The sequence below is a fragment of the Aptenodytes patagonicus genome, chromosome 2 (assembly GCF_965638725.1).
Source record: "Aptenodytes patagonicus chromosome 2, bAptPat1.pri.cur, whole genome shotgun sequence".
Classification (NCBI taxonomy): domain Eukaryota; kingdom Metazoa; phylum Chordata; class Aves; order Sphenisciformes; family Spheniscidae; genus Aptenodytes; species Aptenodytes patagonicus.
Genome location: NC_134950.1, coordinates 112093673 through 112111749, shown reverse-complemented (window position 1 = coordinate 112111749; position 18077 = coordinate 112093673). Strand labels below are relative to the sequence as shown.

At 40.8% G+C, this 18077-nt stretch overlaps 1 protein-coding gene across 5 annotated transcripts in view; it reads right to left on the bottom strand.

The window, feature by feature from the left end:
• TPK1 (thiamin pyrophosphokinase 1) overlaps nucleotides 1-18077 on the bottom strand; it is a 318844-nt gene that overhangs the window by 188287 nt on the left and 112480 nt on the right. For all 5 annotated transcript variants that reach the window (XM_076330745.1, XM_076330747.1, XM_076330750.1 and 2 more), the window contains one exon: nucleotides 12402-12471. In XM_076330745.1, coding sequence (XP_076186860.1) covers nucleotides 12402-12471 — 70 coding nt within the window. The remainder of the gene's footprint in view (nucleotides 1-12401; nucleotides 12472-18077) is intronic.

Sequence of the window (18077 nt, the reverse complement as noted above, 5' to 3'; positions counted from 1 at the left end):
TTATACCATTTCTAACTGCCTTTTGACTATCTTTTAACATCACTGCCCCCTGTATTTTCACTCGTTATCCAAAAAGATCTTTCTTCCCTTGCTCAAACTCAGAATTCTCTACATTTCTCTATAATTGACATTCACTATGGTTTTCAGGTACATCGCCTAAAACTTTTTAAAAATAAAGTCTGCGTGAAAGACAGAGACAGCAAATTATCTCTTTTTTTAAAACACAACTAAATCAAGGCATTAGAAGACTTTCTACCCGGTTTTGCAAAAATAAAGCCCAGACTGATACCTAAATAAGGTAGGTAGTATGTTGCTTGCAGAGGAGTGTGCACACCCAGGAGTATGATTTTTACATGAACTATGAGTTGAAGGAGAAGATTTGAGTTTCTCTGAATATAAATGTCTCCAAGGGCAGCTTTGGAGGTACCACTGTACACATTATCCATATGCTTGAGCAAATTATTTCCGGTAGCAGAACAAAACTGGCTCTATGATGTCTCAGGGCTCTAACTTTTTACCGAGGATTAATCCTCATGTCAATTATGGAATTTGTAGAGCTGCCTGGCAACCTTAGCTAGTCCAACCGATTAATCGATGCTCAACCCTTCATGTGGATGGCTTTGCAATCGGTTCTGCTGGTTTTGCTCCATGGCTTGTCCTCGTCAGAAGAAGCACAGAGTATTCATCACTTGGCCCTAAATAGTTAATTTATTAACTATTGTCATTTATCAGCTGTAATAAGTAGCCTTGATCATAGTTTGAGAACAGAGTTCCTTATTCTCGATAGCATTTTCTGTGAAAACAACTGTGGCACAAAACATTTTAAAATGAAATGCTGAAAGAGTCCATTTGTGAAACGGAAACACTCTTGGAATACAATTAGATTTAAAAACAAATCTTAGCAGAAGAACTATGAAAAATAGTTTAAAGATAAATGGATTTATATTTTTAAGTTTTACTTCTCATTATATTCTATAATGCATAAAGTCCCCCATTCACAAGCTACTGGCTTCACTAACACTAAATTTAAACAGAATTGAAGTATACAATCATCTGTTCTGAAAATAAAGGTGCCCATTTGAATGCAAATTGTTAAAAGTCAGAACTTCTGGCTTTCACATATGTACAAAAAGAGAGCAGAGTCTACTGAAGAAAGAGAATAGGAAAGAAAACCAAGAAATAAACATCCAGAATATGTTCATGCTCCAACAATCACTAATAAGTTTACTGAAAGAGCATTTTGGAGACAGCAAAAACTAATCTGAATAATTTATCAACGGGTGTTATTTGTGTTCGGTCCCATTATGTAATATTCTGTAATTTGAAGTCACTTGGAAGGGGCTGTATCAGCTCTCTCCAGGAATTTTCTAGACTATGAAAAAAAATAGCCAAAAAAGTGAACAGGTGCTATAGCACTAGTAATCCTTCCCTCAACCTCTGAAGGGCAACAGTGCAGATCAGTCAACTTTAAGGTCATTTATTAACATTCATTTTAAGGCATTGATAGCACATGTGTACTATCTGTGCTCCCAGACTGAACGCTGATCTTGGCATTCTTCTCAGTCTTAACAGAGCTTCTTTCAAATCTAAGATCACTCTTGCCATGTTCAATATAAAGTTTATGTTTTAAATTTTAAATGACAAGTACTATTGCAGCAAAGACCCATCCTGGTTTGAGGCTTGTATCTAGTTTTGCTCTGTTTCAAACACAGGAAAACTCCCACCCCCTAGCCCGCCCCAAACAATTGTAAAAAGCATTGCTCCATAAAAGAAAGCACTGCCTGCCTAATCCTTCATTTCTATTGATATTCAGAGATCCAAAAGAAACACAGGCATACATTTCACCCCAACGCTACACATAGAGCCAGCTTTCCCTGGATCCTGAGAATTACTCCTCAGGCACAACGAACCGAAACACTATAAAGTGCAGAGTGCTCTTAGGCCAGCTCAGGACTCTTTTCCGAGCTGCTTCTTCCAGCGGTGACTCAATGCACAGGTATTTTATCACTACAAAGTCCTAACTTCTAGCATCGGGGTGGCCATAAATGATTTTTTACCATGTCATAAAGCCAGAAATCACCCAGATGGAGATGACATTCCTCTACTTACAGTACACTAGAGGCACAGATACAGCTATTTGAAGAAGCAGCTGAAGCAATAGAAACCCTCTGATTGAGAGACCTGGGATTAACTGAAGTGTCCCTATATTCTCCTTTCCTCAGCCACTTTTTTTCCTGTTTTTTCCAGAATTACTGTTCTGGACAAATCATGACCCTTTATTTTCCTGGTTGGCAATTATAACTTGGCTTATGGTGCTCTTACTGGGACAGCACAGTTTTATGGGCAGAGCACCTCACTGGCAGCCAGTGTCGAACTGTCTATCTGTTTTGTACTTGCTCATCACTCCATCTCCCCAGACTTTTGTCCTGGTCCTTCCCATCTACTCCTTAACAAGATTAGGGTCATTCTAGAAAAGCAGAGTCTCACACTTAGGTCTGTTGATGTGGCTAGAACAACAGGGTCCTGATGTCGTCTTTGAATGTCTTGAGGTATCAAAAAAAAAAAAAAAAAAAAAAAAGAAAATCTGTGGATTTATGCCAAAATGTGCAGGTACCTGGAGCGCTAATGGAGATGAAGTCTGCCTCTACCTAGGACCTACTATTCCTTATTAAATACTGATTTCAGGAGGAATGATATCTGGCCCTTTTATAGGCTCAGCTTTTAACAAGGAAATATCAGAAACTCTGATGAGACCACGTGAACAAGGACAGCATTTTAGCCCTTCTTAAGGGCTATTTGCCTGCATTTTAAAGGTGACTGACTGAGAATCTGAGATGATTTGGTAACTCACTGGATGACTTTGAGCAAACTGGGAACAAAACAAAGGTCTTGATTCCCAGTTCTCCATTTTAACCAGTAGACAACACTCTCACATTCTTACTCTAGATGAAACCTGGTATGTCTACCTCTGTCACTTGTGAATCATATCCAGAAGTTCTACCTAAGAGTGCTTTTCTTTTTCACTCTTCTCCTGTAAAGAAAGCATGGTCCTGTACTTACGCAGTAACTTACTTTCAGTGTCTCCTGAAATAAGAGAAACGAGGCTTGCATGCATCCATCTACACACATGTACATCAGGGATGAAAAGCTAGCCGTTTCATAGCTTCTGTAAGAGTATGATGAGACTAAGCCTTCTTTCTAATAGAGGTCTAACTTTCAGGAGTCACAACAATGGGCAACACTGTCACATTCCATCATTATTAGTTCTAAATATTACTATTATTCTACAATTTCCATCTTGACTAGCAAAAGCAACAAATTCAACATAAAGAGTAACTTAATCTCAACTAAATTCTGCTAATATTTATAAGCCCATGTGCTTTTTTTTTTTTAAATCAGGTGATAAACTGCTGTTTGATTTTCAGGTTGAGGGGATGGTGGAAAAAAACCTTGCCTGTTTTCTGTTATAGTTTACGGAATATAGTAGTAACTACAATTAGAAGCACCTCCAAGTAAACCTAGCTATAAAACAGCTTTAACAGCTGGTTGCTGGTGTCTCCCTCAAAATATCTCTCTGCTTTGTGTGATCTGCAAAACACAATACTTCTGCCCCTCCTAAAATTCTCAAGTGAATCCGAACTATGGCTATGTAACTCCCAGATTTTTCCTTTATAGCATCTGATGGCTTACTGCATAGAAATAAAGCACTATAGTGACTTAGTCAATAACTCCAGAAGAATACATACTCCTGGTCTGGCTTTACACTGCTGTTTAATATCAAGAGGAACCCAGCAGTTAAAAAAGCACCAATGATTTTCACCTCTCATCGTTTCTGTGAGCATTTGATTCAGAGACCCAATAAGCCTGACATGCCTAGTGATGTTATTACCCTAGTACTTTCAGGAAACACCTCCCAACACAGGAGGCTAATCTTGGTTTAAATTGAGAACTGAATCTATGAGTATCCCTTGATACTCAACTCTTGAATCTCAACTCTTCATCATTTCTGAAACAAACTTTGAATTATATTTACAGTGCATGGCTACTGGAATAAAAATGTATTTGAAAATGTAATCGAGTGAAAGTAATTAAATTGAAGATGTAAATGAAAAAAGCCAAAACCTAGATGATCTTAATGTATCTTGAGAATTTATCATCTGCACTATGTGAAACAAACACATTATGTAACTCCAAATGGACTCATCTTTCCAAACACTGAGAAACAAGTTGCTTCATTTTTTTGAAATTTGTTGATGCCTGGCAGTTTTCTAAAGTAAGCTAGGATTTAAAAATGGATCCCAAGTCATGTATTTCCTAAAGGAGCAGACGGTGAATACGGATGGGTTTTCTGAACGCTCCTGCAGAATTTATTAGGATAAACTCAAGATCCTGATTTTGATCTTTAAACACTGCTACAGTTTTTAGGTCAGGCAAAGATGTCTGATGTAAAAGGTTTCCTTAAGTCATTTGACAAATAAAGCACTGCCTCAGCTTTCAACTTTCTTGGCTTTCAGGCTGTAATCCCTCAATTCAAAGAACTCTACACCACCAGCCGCAACAGGAAAGCCATTTCAAATAGCTTTGACCTCACAGTTTGAGAGGCCAATTTTTTTTCAGACATTACTGAAACATATCCTTATATCAACATTAATAAAGCAAAAACTCCACATGTATAACTATCTCACATCCTCCCCAAAACATACAATGAATAAATTTTAAAGACAAGAAAAGACCACTGTACTCTTCTAGTATAACTCTATACTCTGAAAATCTCATTCAATATTTTCTGCATCAGTGCCCTAAACTCTGCCTGAATATAAGATAGCTTAAAAACAATATCCAGTTTAATCTGAAGAGTTCAAGCAAAGAATTCCTCTCAACCCTACATTAAGCTACATCAATGGCTAATTACCTTCATAAGTACCCTATTTCTAATCCAATATGGAACGCAGTGAAGTATATATGAATTTCTCACTCTATAATCCTATTAGAGACCCACTTTTCCATGAGTAGAAGGTTATTCAAGAAACAAGACAAAAGATCTCATTTTACATATGGGTATTGCTAGCTGTTGCCCCGCTGTTTCTTTTTTTTATGATCTTGACAATGGAGACAGTGGTTTCTAAGATTAGGCAGATTCAGTGTAAGGTATAAATAGCCAATTGAACTAGCCAACAAAAGGAAGACAGGACAGCTGGTGAATTGGCACTACTAACCCTCACTAATTGCCAAAATGCACACATGAAGCCATCATTCCACCTTTCACGCAAGCAAATATGCGACTACTTTTCCTCATGGAAGTTACACTAGCGTAATCTTCCTATTCAAAGGTTAAGCCCATTGCTTCCTTCTCAAACTTTTGAGGCAAAATAAAGCATGGAGAATGCATGCAGCATGGTGAGTTAGAGACCTGTGTGCAGTTGCAGAGCTACAATCTTGTTGCGATCATGGAAACATGGATGAAGTGTTACAATGAGGGGATGCAGGCTCTTTAGCAAAGACAGATGAGAAGACTAGACTTCAGGAGAGCAGACTTTGGCCTCTTCAGGGATCTGCTTGGTAGAGTGCCATGGGACAAAGTCCTGGAGGGAAGAGGAGCCCAAGAAAGCTGGGTAATATTCAAGGATCACCTCCTTCAAGCTCAGGAGCGATGCATCCCAACAAAGAGGAAGTCAGGCAAGAACACCAGGAGGCCTGCATGGATGAACAAGGAGCTCCTGGACAAACTCAAACACAAAAAGGAAGCCTACAGAGGGTGGAAGCAAGGACAGGTAGCCTGGGAGGAATACAGAGAAATTGTCTGAGCAGCCAGGGATCAGGTTAGGAAAGCTGAAGCCCTGATAGAATTATATCTGGCCAGGGACATCAAGGGCAACAAGAAAAGATTCTATAGGTACGTCGGGGATAAAAGGAAGACAAGGGAAAATGCGGGCCCTCTCTGGAACGAAACGGGAGACCCGGTTACCCGGGATATGGAGAAGGCGGAGGTAACTCGACTTTTTTGCCTTGGTCTTCACCGGCAAGTGCTCAAGCCTCACTGCCCAAGCCGCAGAAGGCAAAGGTGGGGACTGGGAGAATGAAGAGCCGCCCACTGTGGCAGAACATCAGGTTCAAGACCATCTAAGGCACCTGAAGGTGCACAAGTCCATGGGACCCGATGAGATCCATCCACGGGTCCTGAAGGAACTGGTGGATGAAGTTGCTAAGCCACTATCCATCGTATTTGGGAAGTCGTGGCAGTCCGGTGAAGTTCCCACTGACTGGAAAAGGGGAAACATAACCCCCATTTCTAAAAAGGGAAAAAAGGAAGACCTGGGGAACAACAGGCCAGTCAGTCTCATGTCTGTGCCTGGGAGGATCATGGAACAGATCCTCCTGGAAGCTATGCTAAGGCACACGGAGGACAGGGTGGTGATTCAAGACAGCCAGCATGGCTTCATCAAGGGCAAGTCCTGCCTGACTAACCTCGTGGCCTTCTGTGATGGAGTGACTACAGCAGGGGACATAGGAAGAGCTACAGATGTCGTCTATCTGGACCTCTGTAAGGCCTTTGACACGGTCCCCCACAACATCCTTCTCTCTAAACTGGAGAGGTGTGGATTTGATGGGTGGACTGTCCGGTGGGTGAGGAATTGGTTAGATGGTCGCATCCAGAGGGTAGTGGTCAATGGCTCAATGTCCAGGTAGAGGCTGGTGACGAGTGGCGTCCCGCAGGGGTCCGTATTGGGATCGGTACTGTTTAATATCTTCATCAGTGACATAGGCAGTGGGATCGAGTGCACCCTCAGCAAGTTTGCAGATGACACCAAGCTGAGTGGTGTGGTTGACACGCCAGAGGGACGGGATGCCATCCAGAGGGACCTGGACAAGCTTAAGAAGTGGGCCCATGTGAACCTCATGAGGTTCAACAAGGCCAAGTGCAAGGTCCTGCACGTGGGTCGGGGCAACCCCTGGTATCAATACAGGCTGGGGGATGAAGGGAGCAGCCCTGCTGAGAAGGACTTGGGGGTACTGGTGGATGAAAAGCTGGACATGAGCCAACAATGTGCCCTCGCAGCCCAGAAGGCCAATTGTATCCTGGGCTGCATCAAAAGAAGCGTGGCCAGCAGGTCGAGGGAGGTGGTTCTGCCCCTCTACTCTGCTCTGAGGAGACCCCACCTGGAGTACTGCGTCCAGCTCTGGAGCCCTCAGCATAAGAAAGACATGGACCTGTTGGAGCGGGTCCAGAAGAGGACCACGAAAATGATCAGGGGGATGGAACACCTCTCCTATGAAGAAAGGCTGAGAGAGTTGGGGTTGTTCAGCCCAGAGAAGAGAAGGCTTCGGGGAGACCTCATTGCAGCCTATCAGTACTTAAAGGGGGCTTACAAAAAAGATGGCGGCAAACTTTTTAGCAGGGCCTGTTGCAACAGGACAAGGGGAAATGGCTTTAAACTAAAGGGGGGTAGATTGAGACTAGATATAAGGAAGAAGTTTTTTATGCTGAGGGTGGTGAAGCACTGGAATGGGTTGCCCAGAGAGGTGGTGGATGCCCCATCCCTGGTAACATTCAAGGTCAGGTTGGATGGGCCTCTGGGCAACCTGATCTAGTTGAAGATGTCCCTGCCCACAGCAGGGGGGTTGGACTAGATGACCTTTAGAGGTCCCTTCCAAGCCAAACTATTCTATGATTCTAAGATGAGGAGGAGGAGGAGGAGTTGCCCTTTATGTGAGAGAGCAGCTGGAGTACATGGAGCTCTGCCTGGGGATGAATGAAGTTGGGCAAGCTAAAGCCCAAATGGAATTGAATCTGTCCAGGGATGTCAAAGACAATGTGAAGGGCTTCTATAAGTATATAGGTGACAAAAGGAAGACTAGGAAAAATGTGGGCCCATTGCTTAACGAGACAGGGGACAGAACATGGAAAAGGCTGAGGTACTGAATGCCTTCTTTGTCTCAGTCTTTACTAGCAAGACCAGCCCTCAGGAATCCCAGGCATCAGAGACCAGGGGGAAAGACTGGAGCAAGGAAGATGTACCCTTGGTGGAAGAGGATCAGGTCAGGGAATTCTTAAGCAAAATGGACATAAGTCCATGCGCCCAGATGGGATGCACACATGAGCGCTGAAGGACCTGGCTGATGTCATTGCAAGGCAACTCTTGATAATCTTTGATCAATCATGGCAACTGGCTGAAGTGCCTGAAGACTGGAGGAAAGCAAATGTCACTCCTGTCTTCAAGAAGGGCAAGAAGGAGGACTCAGAGAACTACAGGCTGCTCAGCCTCATCTCAATCCCTGGGAAGGTGATTGAGCAGCTAATCCTGGAAACCATTCCCAGGCACATGAAGGACAAGAAACTCCTCAGGAGTAGTCAGCACTGAAAAGTTTGTGATATGTCTAAATTTATTCATTGATACTTACAAGTACAAAACTCAGTAAGTGTAAGCTGTAAAAGCTGTACAGTTAAGACTTTTGTTTTCCACTTTAGCTTTTCAACACAAAGCCTAGGACATAGAACAGTTTGTTAAATCCAAGTTAAAGAAGTAACATCACCTTGTACAACCAATACCCTTGATTCACTCTGACTAAATAGCTTATTTAAATCCTTGGGGGGGGGGGGTGGGGGTGCAGGGGGAGAGGTGTCACCGAAAGACAAATTTTATGTAGCAATCTGTATTCCTGAATGTAAGTTGCTTCTAAAAAGATTTTTTTAGGTCCATGCTTGAAATTTAGCAGCTACATCAACTGAAAGTGTTTACAAAATTTGTTCCTAATGTTCAAACACACACATAGAGGTTCTTGGAGCTGCCTCCCTCCGTGCCCAGTTCGGAGAAGAATTATATAGTAGCAACTGCATTTTCCTGTATCACCTAAGTTCACGTCATGTATGTTTTATATGTAGAAAATGCTACATCAAAATACAAACCCATTTTTCAGTTTCAGTGCTACTCTCACACTTTATGCAGTTCACAGAAAGACACTGGATGTGTAGGGAAAGTGATGTTCTTAGTGACTGTAGGCAACCCACCTCATGTCATACAGTAAGTCTGATATACTGAAATACTAAACAGAACCCCAGAAAGCCAGTATTTTTTATGATAGGATTATCCTTCCTCTTACAGAGCCCACCGCTCCCCTCTTTGACCTGAAACTCTTAATGCTGCAAAACCTGAGTATACGATGGATTTGACATCTCTCTGGAAAATAGCATCTGAGACACAAGTACTAATGATTGTTTTTACAAGTGCCAATACAATGATAGTTTTCGATGCATCTTCACCTTCATATACCCCAAAGCCAGTGACACACAGGTTAATCGATGCCTTAAGATTTAATCAGAAAGTGTCGAGAAAGAAGTTGCTGTAGTGCGATACAGATAAGCAACAACCTAACTCTGAAGTGGATAGCAGTGCTTCAGAGTGATTCAAGGAAATACACAACAGGACAGGCAAGGCAGGCAGAATAAGGCAGAGTAAAAAACCCATAAAGATCAGTAACTCACTTTTAACTCTGATTAGCTGCAAATGTTTAGCAATCAAGAATGGTTTAGCAGTAATCCTTATTTCTAAGTGGGAACTGATGTTAACAAAGAAAAAACATAGTCTAAGGAAAATAACCTTTCTGGGCTGTAGAGCCAGACAGAGAAAAGCAACAGAGCACAGGAGTCCATCCCTTCTACCCTCCTGCCTCTCCTCTGTCCCCAACACTGACAGCTCCCGAGGACAGGCCTCTCTAAGGAAAAGTTATCCTGCCCTTTTGGTTACTCGTCCTACCCCTCCTGCTCTAGAAGGTAATTTGTTTTAATACATCATTGAAAAAGCCAGCATGATTTCTTCTCAGTAGTAATCACAAAAATGAAGGGTTTCTTTGGTGGGTTTGTTTTTAAACAAGAATAATTGCAATTCAGATTTGTTGAGCTAGTTTTTACAGAAACTTGTGGGAAAACCAACCAAACGCATCATAAAAATGACACCACAAACACAGATGAAGACATATAACGTCTTACATACGTTAATATCATGACCTGAAGTCACATCGCTAAGCCAGCCTGTGCAGTGCTATAGAGAGGAACGTGAGAGCTTCCTTTGAGTGATGGGAATAGGTGAACCACTCAAGCACAGAAACAAGTCAAGACGCCGACGGAGAAAACAGGAAACTGATGGAGGCAGGAAATGGGGGGCCCTTGAATCTGCTCTTGCTGCTTTTCATTCAACAGCATGGGGTGGGGGCTCCCACTTGAAGATTTTTAAGAACCAGCTAAGGTTCTTATGCATCAGGAATGGAACAGATAGGTTTGTCTTCACCTTAAAGCAGAGGGAAATAAGGATGGATCTCTTGAGGTCATTTCTAGCCCTATATTTTTCTAGGATTTGGAAATGGACCCTTCAAAATAGCAACAGCTACTTCACTTACCTCCAAAGGAAGACACCCCTATAACAGTCCCATATTGCAAGCTGTCCTTTTTCCAGAATGTTATAATTTATTCCCATTCTAAAAGATTCTTCACACTGCCAGAGCAGCAGAAAGACGCTTTGGTGTCACTGAGAATCAAGCCCAAAATATCAATCAAGTTCTTTATTTATCTCTCTCGGATATAATCATGTCTCTAGAATTAGAGGACTATAGTTTTTAGGTTTTGATACAACACAATTAGATATCAGGGTTTTGAATAAAATAGAGTTTTAAACAGAAGGTTAAGACAGCATTAAAAAAATTATTAGCATGTCAGTAGAGTCTGAGCAGACAGCTCTTTAATAACACTGAACAGGGAATTTAAGGGAAAATACTTCAGGGAAGTAAATGAATATTCTTTCCAGCAGAATGATTTCTTTAAAGACAAAAATCAAAATTATGCAGGTCTTTTTTTTTTTGTTTCAAAAGAATCACTTTGAAGGTAAAATATACCTACCCAAAGCAATTAAGATGAGAAGAAGAAAGATAGAGAAAAAGAATACGCCAAGGGCCAAGTATGTAAGACTGAAAAGACTACTCAGTCAAGGTAGTTGAATCAGTCAAATCCATTTTCCACTGAATTATATTTATTTAATACGAACATAAAGGTGTGCAGAAGAGATGAACGGGTTACAGGAGAAGGTAAAATGAAAGCTCTAAAATGTTGTTCTTTGGAAAGCATCACCATTATCAAAGAGAACTGCTTGCTGCAAGTCAAACAGATTTCTGTTTGAATTCAAGATTAAGTTGTGCATGGCTCTGTGAGCAACTACTAGGAGAAGAGAAATAGAAGATTACAGAAGGAATACTTCTACAACAGTCAGTAGTGCTTGACAGACTCCAGTCTCAGTTTTAGTAGTTGTAGATCTCAGCCATCAAACTTCTCATGGGTGACAAAAGAAGAAATTTGAAGTTAACTTTTACTTTAAGACTACAGTCTTCCTCTCCAACTCTGGTCTTTACTTTGAAGGACAGGAGGAAACCCGAGCTTCCCCTGGCCTCCATCATACGCTTGTCATCAGATGAAAAAGAAAGTATGTATCAGATTTTGCTGTATGAACAAAACTGTTCATGTTTTTAAGTTCTACCAAATACCTGCCTCATTCCTTTGCCTCGAGAGTCAGTTTTATTCATTTATTTGCTTTTATTAAACTATTTATTTATGAATTCTTGCTCAAAATAACTGAAAATCCTGAAGACAAGCACAAAGGATCCTTAGTAACCACAGATTACACAGCATTCCATGGTTCCACTACAAAAATGAGAAACCACTTGAACGCAGTATTTTGCACCACAACCCCAGCTCAACAATTCTGGAGCAGAAACCTGGGATATTTTACAATTTTAAATGCCATTACAGAAAACAAGAACACATTCTCATTTCAGTTGTATTTCCTCACCTAGCGTATACATTTATAGATAACCTCTGTACTTGCCTTTGGTCATGTATGATGCCCTGACGCTAATTTAGAAATAATTCAGAAAGAAAAGTAGACTTCCTATTTTATTACCCAACTCACTTCACAAAGCAAACAGATTTCCGCTAAGGCCTCACAGGAAGAATGAAGAGGACATACTTTGTTTCAGCTCCTGGTGAGAGGCATCAGATGTTCCTCTAGTCAACCCTTGCTAGCGGCACAGCAACTTTTTTCAGAGGCTGCATCAAAGGCCTAGCTCTGATGGATGCATAAAATAAGACAGACTGAGAGCAGAGTTTTCAACAGCAAAAAAGACCAGTAGGCTTAAGGAAAAAAGGTATTTCAGGTTACCTGTGTGTTTTTAAAAATTGTAGCTGGGAATAAAAATTAAAGATAATGTGGAGAAAATATTACACTAGCCACCACAGTTCGTTAAAGTACCACGCACAGAGCAGGCAGCTACTTCAGTAATGGAACAGATCCTGTTCCTCCGTATTTTACTTTCATTGAGAACAGATTACTTCAATGACTTCAAGTGTATTGTTAACATACCTGTCCTGGCTCCCTTCTGTGATGTGATAGAGACGATTGGCACCTCCATCAGCACAAGCTCTCAGTGCAGCTGCAAGTGAAGAAACAGAACATCAATGTATTGGCATTATAAACAAAAAACCACAACCAGTTACTTCATTACTGACATTTCCGTGTAAACTCAAGTGTTCATTGCAGCGTAGGGAATAAACTTGAGATCTCATATGGCTTTTAGCTTCCTATACTTGACTACTTCCCTTGTTTCTCTAAATAGACATTTGAACTGCTTTTATCAGACTAGTGCCACTCTTCATCTGTCTGTGCCACTGTACTTTCCACATAGCTTATGTCTATCTATCCTAACCTACTGCCCAGTTAGCTTAAACTACATGGGAGGCAAGTATTCAAAGCCTGAAAAGGGCCCATCCTCCGTGTATGGGCATGTACTTGTCTAAACAAGTAGAACTTGCACCTTAAACCTAACAATCTTCTCACTCAGGCAAAAGGTTCACAGTGGTGGCTCTATAATGACCTCCATAAAAACTGGGGGGGGGGGGGGGGGGAATAGTTAGGCATGACAATACCCGTTTTCTCTTTTTTCCCCCTCCTATGACACAAAAATGGTAACTCTACTACAGTTCCTGTACTGTTCCACGGACTGTTTGAATCATCTGATATAAAGCAGGTGGATTAGGTCTTGGCTTTAAACCTTGAACTATCCGGGTACAAAAGGAACAAAACCACAATAGTTTTCAGTGCTTCCACATAACTTGGGGATGGCAAAGGGCACGTGCCACTAATTCCAATTGATTTAAACAAGCACAGACATGCTGTTCTCTTCCAATCCCTTTGTTTATACAGACTTAAGTCAGAGATATATCTGATTACAAAATCAGATATAAATTGGTATATTTTATTCATAAGCATCCCTATTAATCATCATTTAACTAACACACAGTTCTTTCATGAGATTTTTTTAAATATGATAAGCTATTGAAGATTGAAAATGACCATCTTGTCTTAGTCTTTATCAGTTTTGCTCTGAGATGCACAAGCCAGATAACCGCAGCACGCAAGATAAAAGAAGCTGTCACTTCCACACTAGAGCACAGTGTTCCTTCCAGGTCTGCGGGCAAAGAGAAGCCGACTGGTAGACCTGAGAGGGCTGAAAGTCAGAGAGTCCCGGGGGGGGGGGGGGGGGGGAAGGGGCGAGGGGGGAGGAGGGGAAAGGGAAAGAGAGGAGAGACAAAGAAAAGGAACAGCCTGCCCAAGTTTTGGAAAAAAAGGTATAAACAACCAGATCAGGCACTTCCTGCTGCTGAGAATCCAATTTTCAGCTAAAGCTGCTTTGCTTTGGTGTTTATTTCTCAGTTAGAACCACCTATCAGCAGTGATACAAACCTGTATTTTTCCTGATCCAGTGACTCCTGTTCTCTCTTGTCCACAGTATTACAGTACCACTATGGTAAGCACTACCTCTCTCAGCCTTCTTGTGCAGACCGTGCTCTTCTCTGTCTCCTTATCCTACTTCACCCACGTCTTCCAGCCACCATCCAAACCCATGTTAACAAGCCAAGGTCAAGCAGATTTGATCCTCACAAATCTTATTAGCTGAGATAATTTCTGAATTATGGTAGCTAGCCAGCCACTTACCATGGCGATTTGCTGCTTCAGGCTCTTGCCAGGTTCCTCATCCATCCTGATGAATATAAACATCACAAGACAAGAACAACAACCTTTTTTTGCCCACTGTGTTTGACTGGAAGCTTTTAACTTCTCCTCTTACTTGAGGTTACAACTGAAACTGGATTAATGCAATTCCTTTCACCTGGGCATATTTGTTAAGTTCTCTCAGGGAGTTCAGCTCACACAGAATTTAGTAATGGCCCACTGCAAGAAGAGTGTGTAACACCTGTCCTTAAACTAGCTATCCTGTCCATCACTTTATCTAGCCCATATAAGGCATCCAAACAAGGCCTAGGACCTAAGCAATCACAGAATCTCTTCTCTCCCCTTGAGCTACAAAAGCAATTCATCAGTTGAGACACTCTTTATAACCAAAACCATAAGAAGGCTGCAGAAAAATTATTTTTTAACTTCAGGTACAGAACCTGCCTAAAGGATGCTTCCCAGGCCAAAGACAGCCCAGCTTTTTCCTTCTGAGAACAGTGATTTTTACATCTAGTCTCCCACATTTTAAACAAATAAGTGGCTTGTGATTTCTGGGAAAAAAAGAAGGGATGAGATACAGAAAAAGAGATGAAAGTCTATTATCTGTCTCAATTACTTTAAGACAGCCAGAGCCTTAACTATTACAAATTATCTCAATGGACTTACCACAAGTGAAGCCTGGCCTAAGATCTCTTCACCTGATCTTATTATTTTAAAACAACATGACTAAAAAACCAAAACAAAGTAAGTTTTACAAAACAAATCAGTCCTCAATCAGTCTGGTACATGTAAAACTGTTGAGATTCTCCCAAAGACCTGAAGGTGCCTAAGTAACAGGTCTATGACACTTGCATGCTGTTCACATGGATATGGGGCTGCTATTTGATATCTCAAATCAAAATAGTTGCCTTATATAACTGCAATTTAAAGTTGTCCCCCACATATTTATTCTTATAAATAAGAATAAATAATAATAATAAAAAAAATTAAACTTCGGCAGGATTGTAAAATTATTTAGAGAAACTATTTATGAGGTACTGATCCTTTACCAGCAAGTTAATAACTTACACTGGAATGAACCAAAACCCCAGGTGCTTTAAGTAACTAGCAGGCAATTAACTAATTGGCTGGAGGCCAGTAAATCATATTGTTTCTACAGCTATGATCCAAGCCTTGCTTGATAAAAAGTAATGATATATATTAGCTGGAAGAACATGTATCGTTATTACCTGGAAGTGTTTAAGGAGATAGTCAGCAATTCTAAGCCTATAATTCAGATGGAAAATTCTCTATGAAAAGATAATAGGACCTGATTTTATACAGTGCCTTTTATATTAGAGACAAAATTGCTTTACGAACAACAATTTGGCCAACGTGCAGTACGGCAACCATGTAGGCAAATCTAGCAGTCTCTAGGCACTTTTGCAACAGCTCACACAAAACCTCATTAATTATTTCTGCAAAAACTGAAGGACCTGAACAAGATTGGGGCTTTGTTTTGCTTGGCATCCTGAAAACAGAGAGCCCTTCTTCAAAGAAGTTTACAGTTTAAACAGATTAAAAAAAAACAAATGAAAAGGTGGAAAGTGACACAGAGGAATGAAGTGCTAATGGTCACACATGGGTCAAAGACAAGTTATCTTCCAGGGTGACCAAAATGGATGGTGGGGCTTGTAGAGGGAAGAATAACTTAAGTGGTCAGCCAGAACACAGAAGGTCTTGCACACACCTTCTCTTCTGACCCAAAGGTTACTATCTCATTATTGCAAACCCCTCAAATTTGCCAGGTGTGCTGCACATGGAAGTACTCTCTAGCTTACGTATGTCAGAAAGAACTAAGTCAGTGAAGACATTATCTAAAGGCTTTTAGTTAATTCTGCCTCTGTGAACTAAGCCAGACGAAGGAATGGTCATCCAAGTAGACCACTGAGCTCTGATGGGTCAGGAGGACCAACACCTTCAGCAAAGACGCTGTGATATGCAACTGGGAGCAGTAGCTTTTTCAACCAGCACAACTGGAAGCAGAAGAGACCCGTGCCCTTGGCCACCCTGCTCAGCTGGAGAGCCCGAAGGTACCGTTTCATGCTTTTGTTATTAGAAGAGACAACACTAAGAGCACAAGGGTGCAAGTGCACTGCAGCACTAGCTCAGTGTGCGAATCTGCACTCCTTGGCATTACCGCAAATTACCACCTTTCCAACCTGAATATTCTGTGTTAAGCTCCACTCCTCAGAAACAGCTCCACCTGTCAAATTACCACCTTTTCTATCTGTCAAATTCCTTTCCGATTTAACTCCAGTGCCATTCAGTGAACTAGGGAATTGAGACTTAACCGAAAAATCAACTGTTTCATTGTGCTGCTTAGTGGAAGAATACAGAAGGGGGAACTCGATGCCACTGCCAATAATTGCTACCCAAGCTATTGGGAGCAGCATATGTTCGGTCCAGTAGTGTTTGAAATTACAGCAAGAGTTAATATCCTTCAGCTCCACCTATGCTGAGGAAGAGTTACGTCAAGAGCATATTATCAGCCCGTGCTATCTCTGAAAGAGTTTCTCATAGGCAACGTGAATGAAGAAACCAAAGTCTTTCTGAGTAATGTCCTTCATTTTAAATGGTGTCTCTTCTGCCAGGAACCAGTGAACTATTTCCCTTTAGTGACCGAACTTGAAAGGCCAATTTTAGGGCTAATTATTAGTGAAAATGTTTTTACAAAAATTATTCTAACACAACAAAAATAATGGCAACAATTTATATTACATTTACTCTTTTGGTAAATATAAATAACTTCCCGTCACAGTGAGACAGGATATGAACAGCATATCAAACACAAAAAGGAAGGTCTTGGCTCTGAGCTAACTAGTCCTGCTGCTTTTTGCAGAAGAGAAGCAAATATTTTATCACACCTTCAATAGCCCTGCAAATTCAGGTGGGGGAAAAGACTCTACAGAACAGATGCAATTCTTGCAGACTAAGATGAGGGCATAAAAAGGGAATACATTTATACACAGTACCAATACCTGGGGAAGAAAAGCATAACTTTATTATTCCTATTATTATTCCTATTCTATTATTCTTTGCAATTAGCATTTAAAATATTTTTTTCTTTTTCCAAACAGATCTTGAAATTAATCCATGTTTTTGCCTAAATTCAAATTTATGACATCTCCCCTTAACCTGCCTTAGTATATCCCCTCTGTTCCTTTTCTAATTTTACACAACTTCTTCTAGGTATGCAGTCTGCTTCCATCATTCATTTATTGATTCAGTAACCTGGTAACCATAATTAACCTGCCAGTATAATCTACACATAAGAGAAGCCTGCTTAATTAATGACTTGGAGCACTGCTAGTAATATATATGTGATAATATATGGTAGATATGCAGAGAATTGCTTGGTTTGCCTGATACATTTGGCTAACACATTTTTGTCTCAGCATTAATAAAAAATACCAGTTACCAGCAACAAAATGCATAATCTGTATTTATGTGCTTTCTCTTTTTCTCCTTTGTCCTGCAGAAGCTGCAAAAACATATTTAACAAATCCATGGCTTTGTGTGGCTCCAGATTGCTAGCTAGGGGATCTATTTGCATCTCAAACTATTCCGTCCCACCCATGTGTTTCTACCTGTGTTATCAGGACTGTATGCAACTGCTATTATATACCAAGTACAGCGCACTGCAGACATCTCTCTTCTGGTCATCTGCAGCTCTGTTTAGCAAATCACATGTCAGTCCATAACAGTTCTCTGCTTTGCAGTTGGACACTGGTCTTGCTAAGAGACTTTTTAACTATTTAAAATAGGTATATCCTTAATTTGGCTAAAACTGAAAAGGCTTAGCTCCTGTCACCGGTATTTTAAATTTGCAGCAGTGCACAGGGCTTTAAATAAGCACGATGAAGAATGTCACCTGCTCTCAGGATATTCTGTGGTTCCAAATGAAATTAAAGAGATATACAGGTGCTTTTTAAGCTGCTGCTATAGGTGCACATTCATGCTGCTATAATCAGCAGTAGCAAGAGC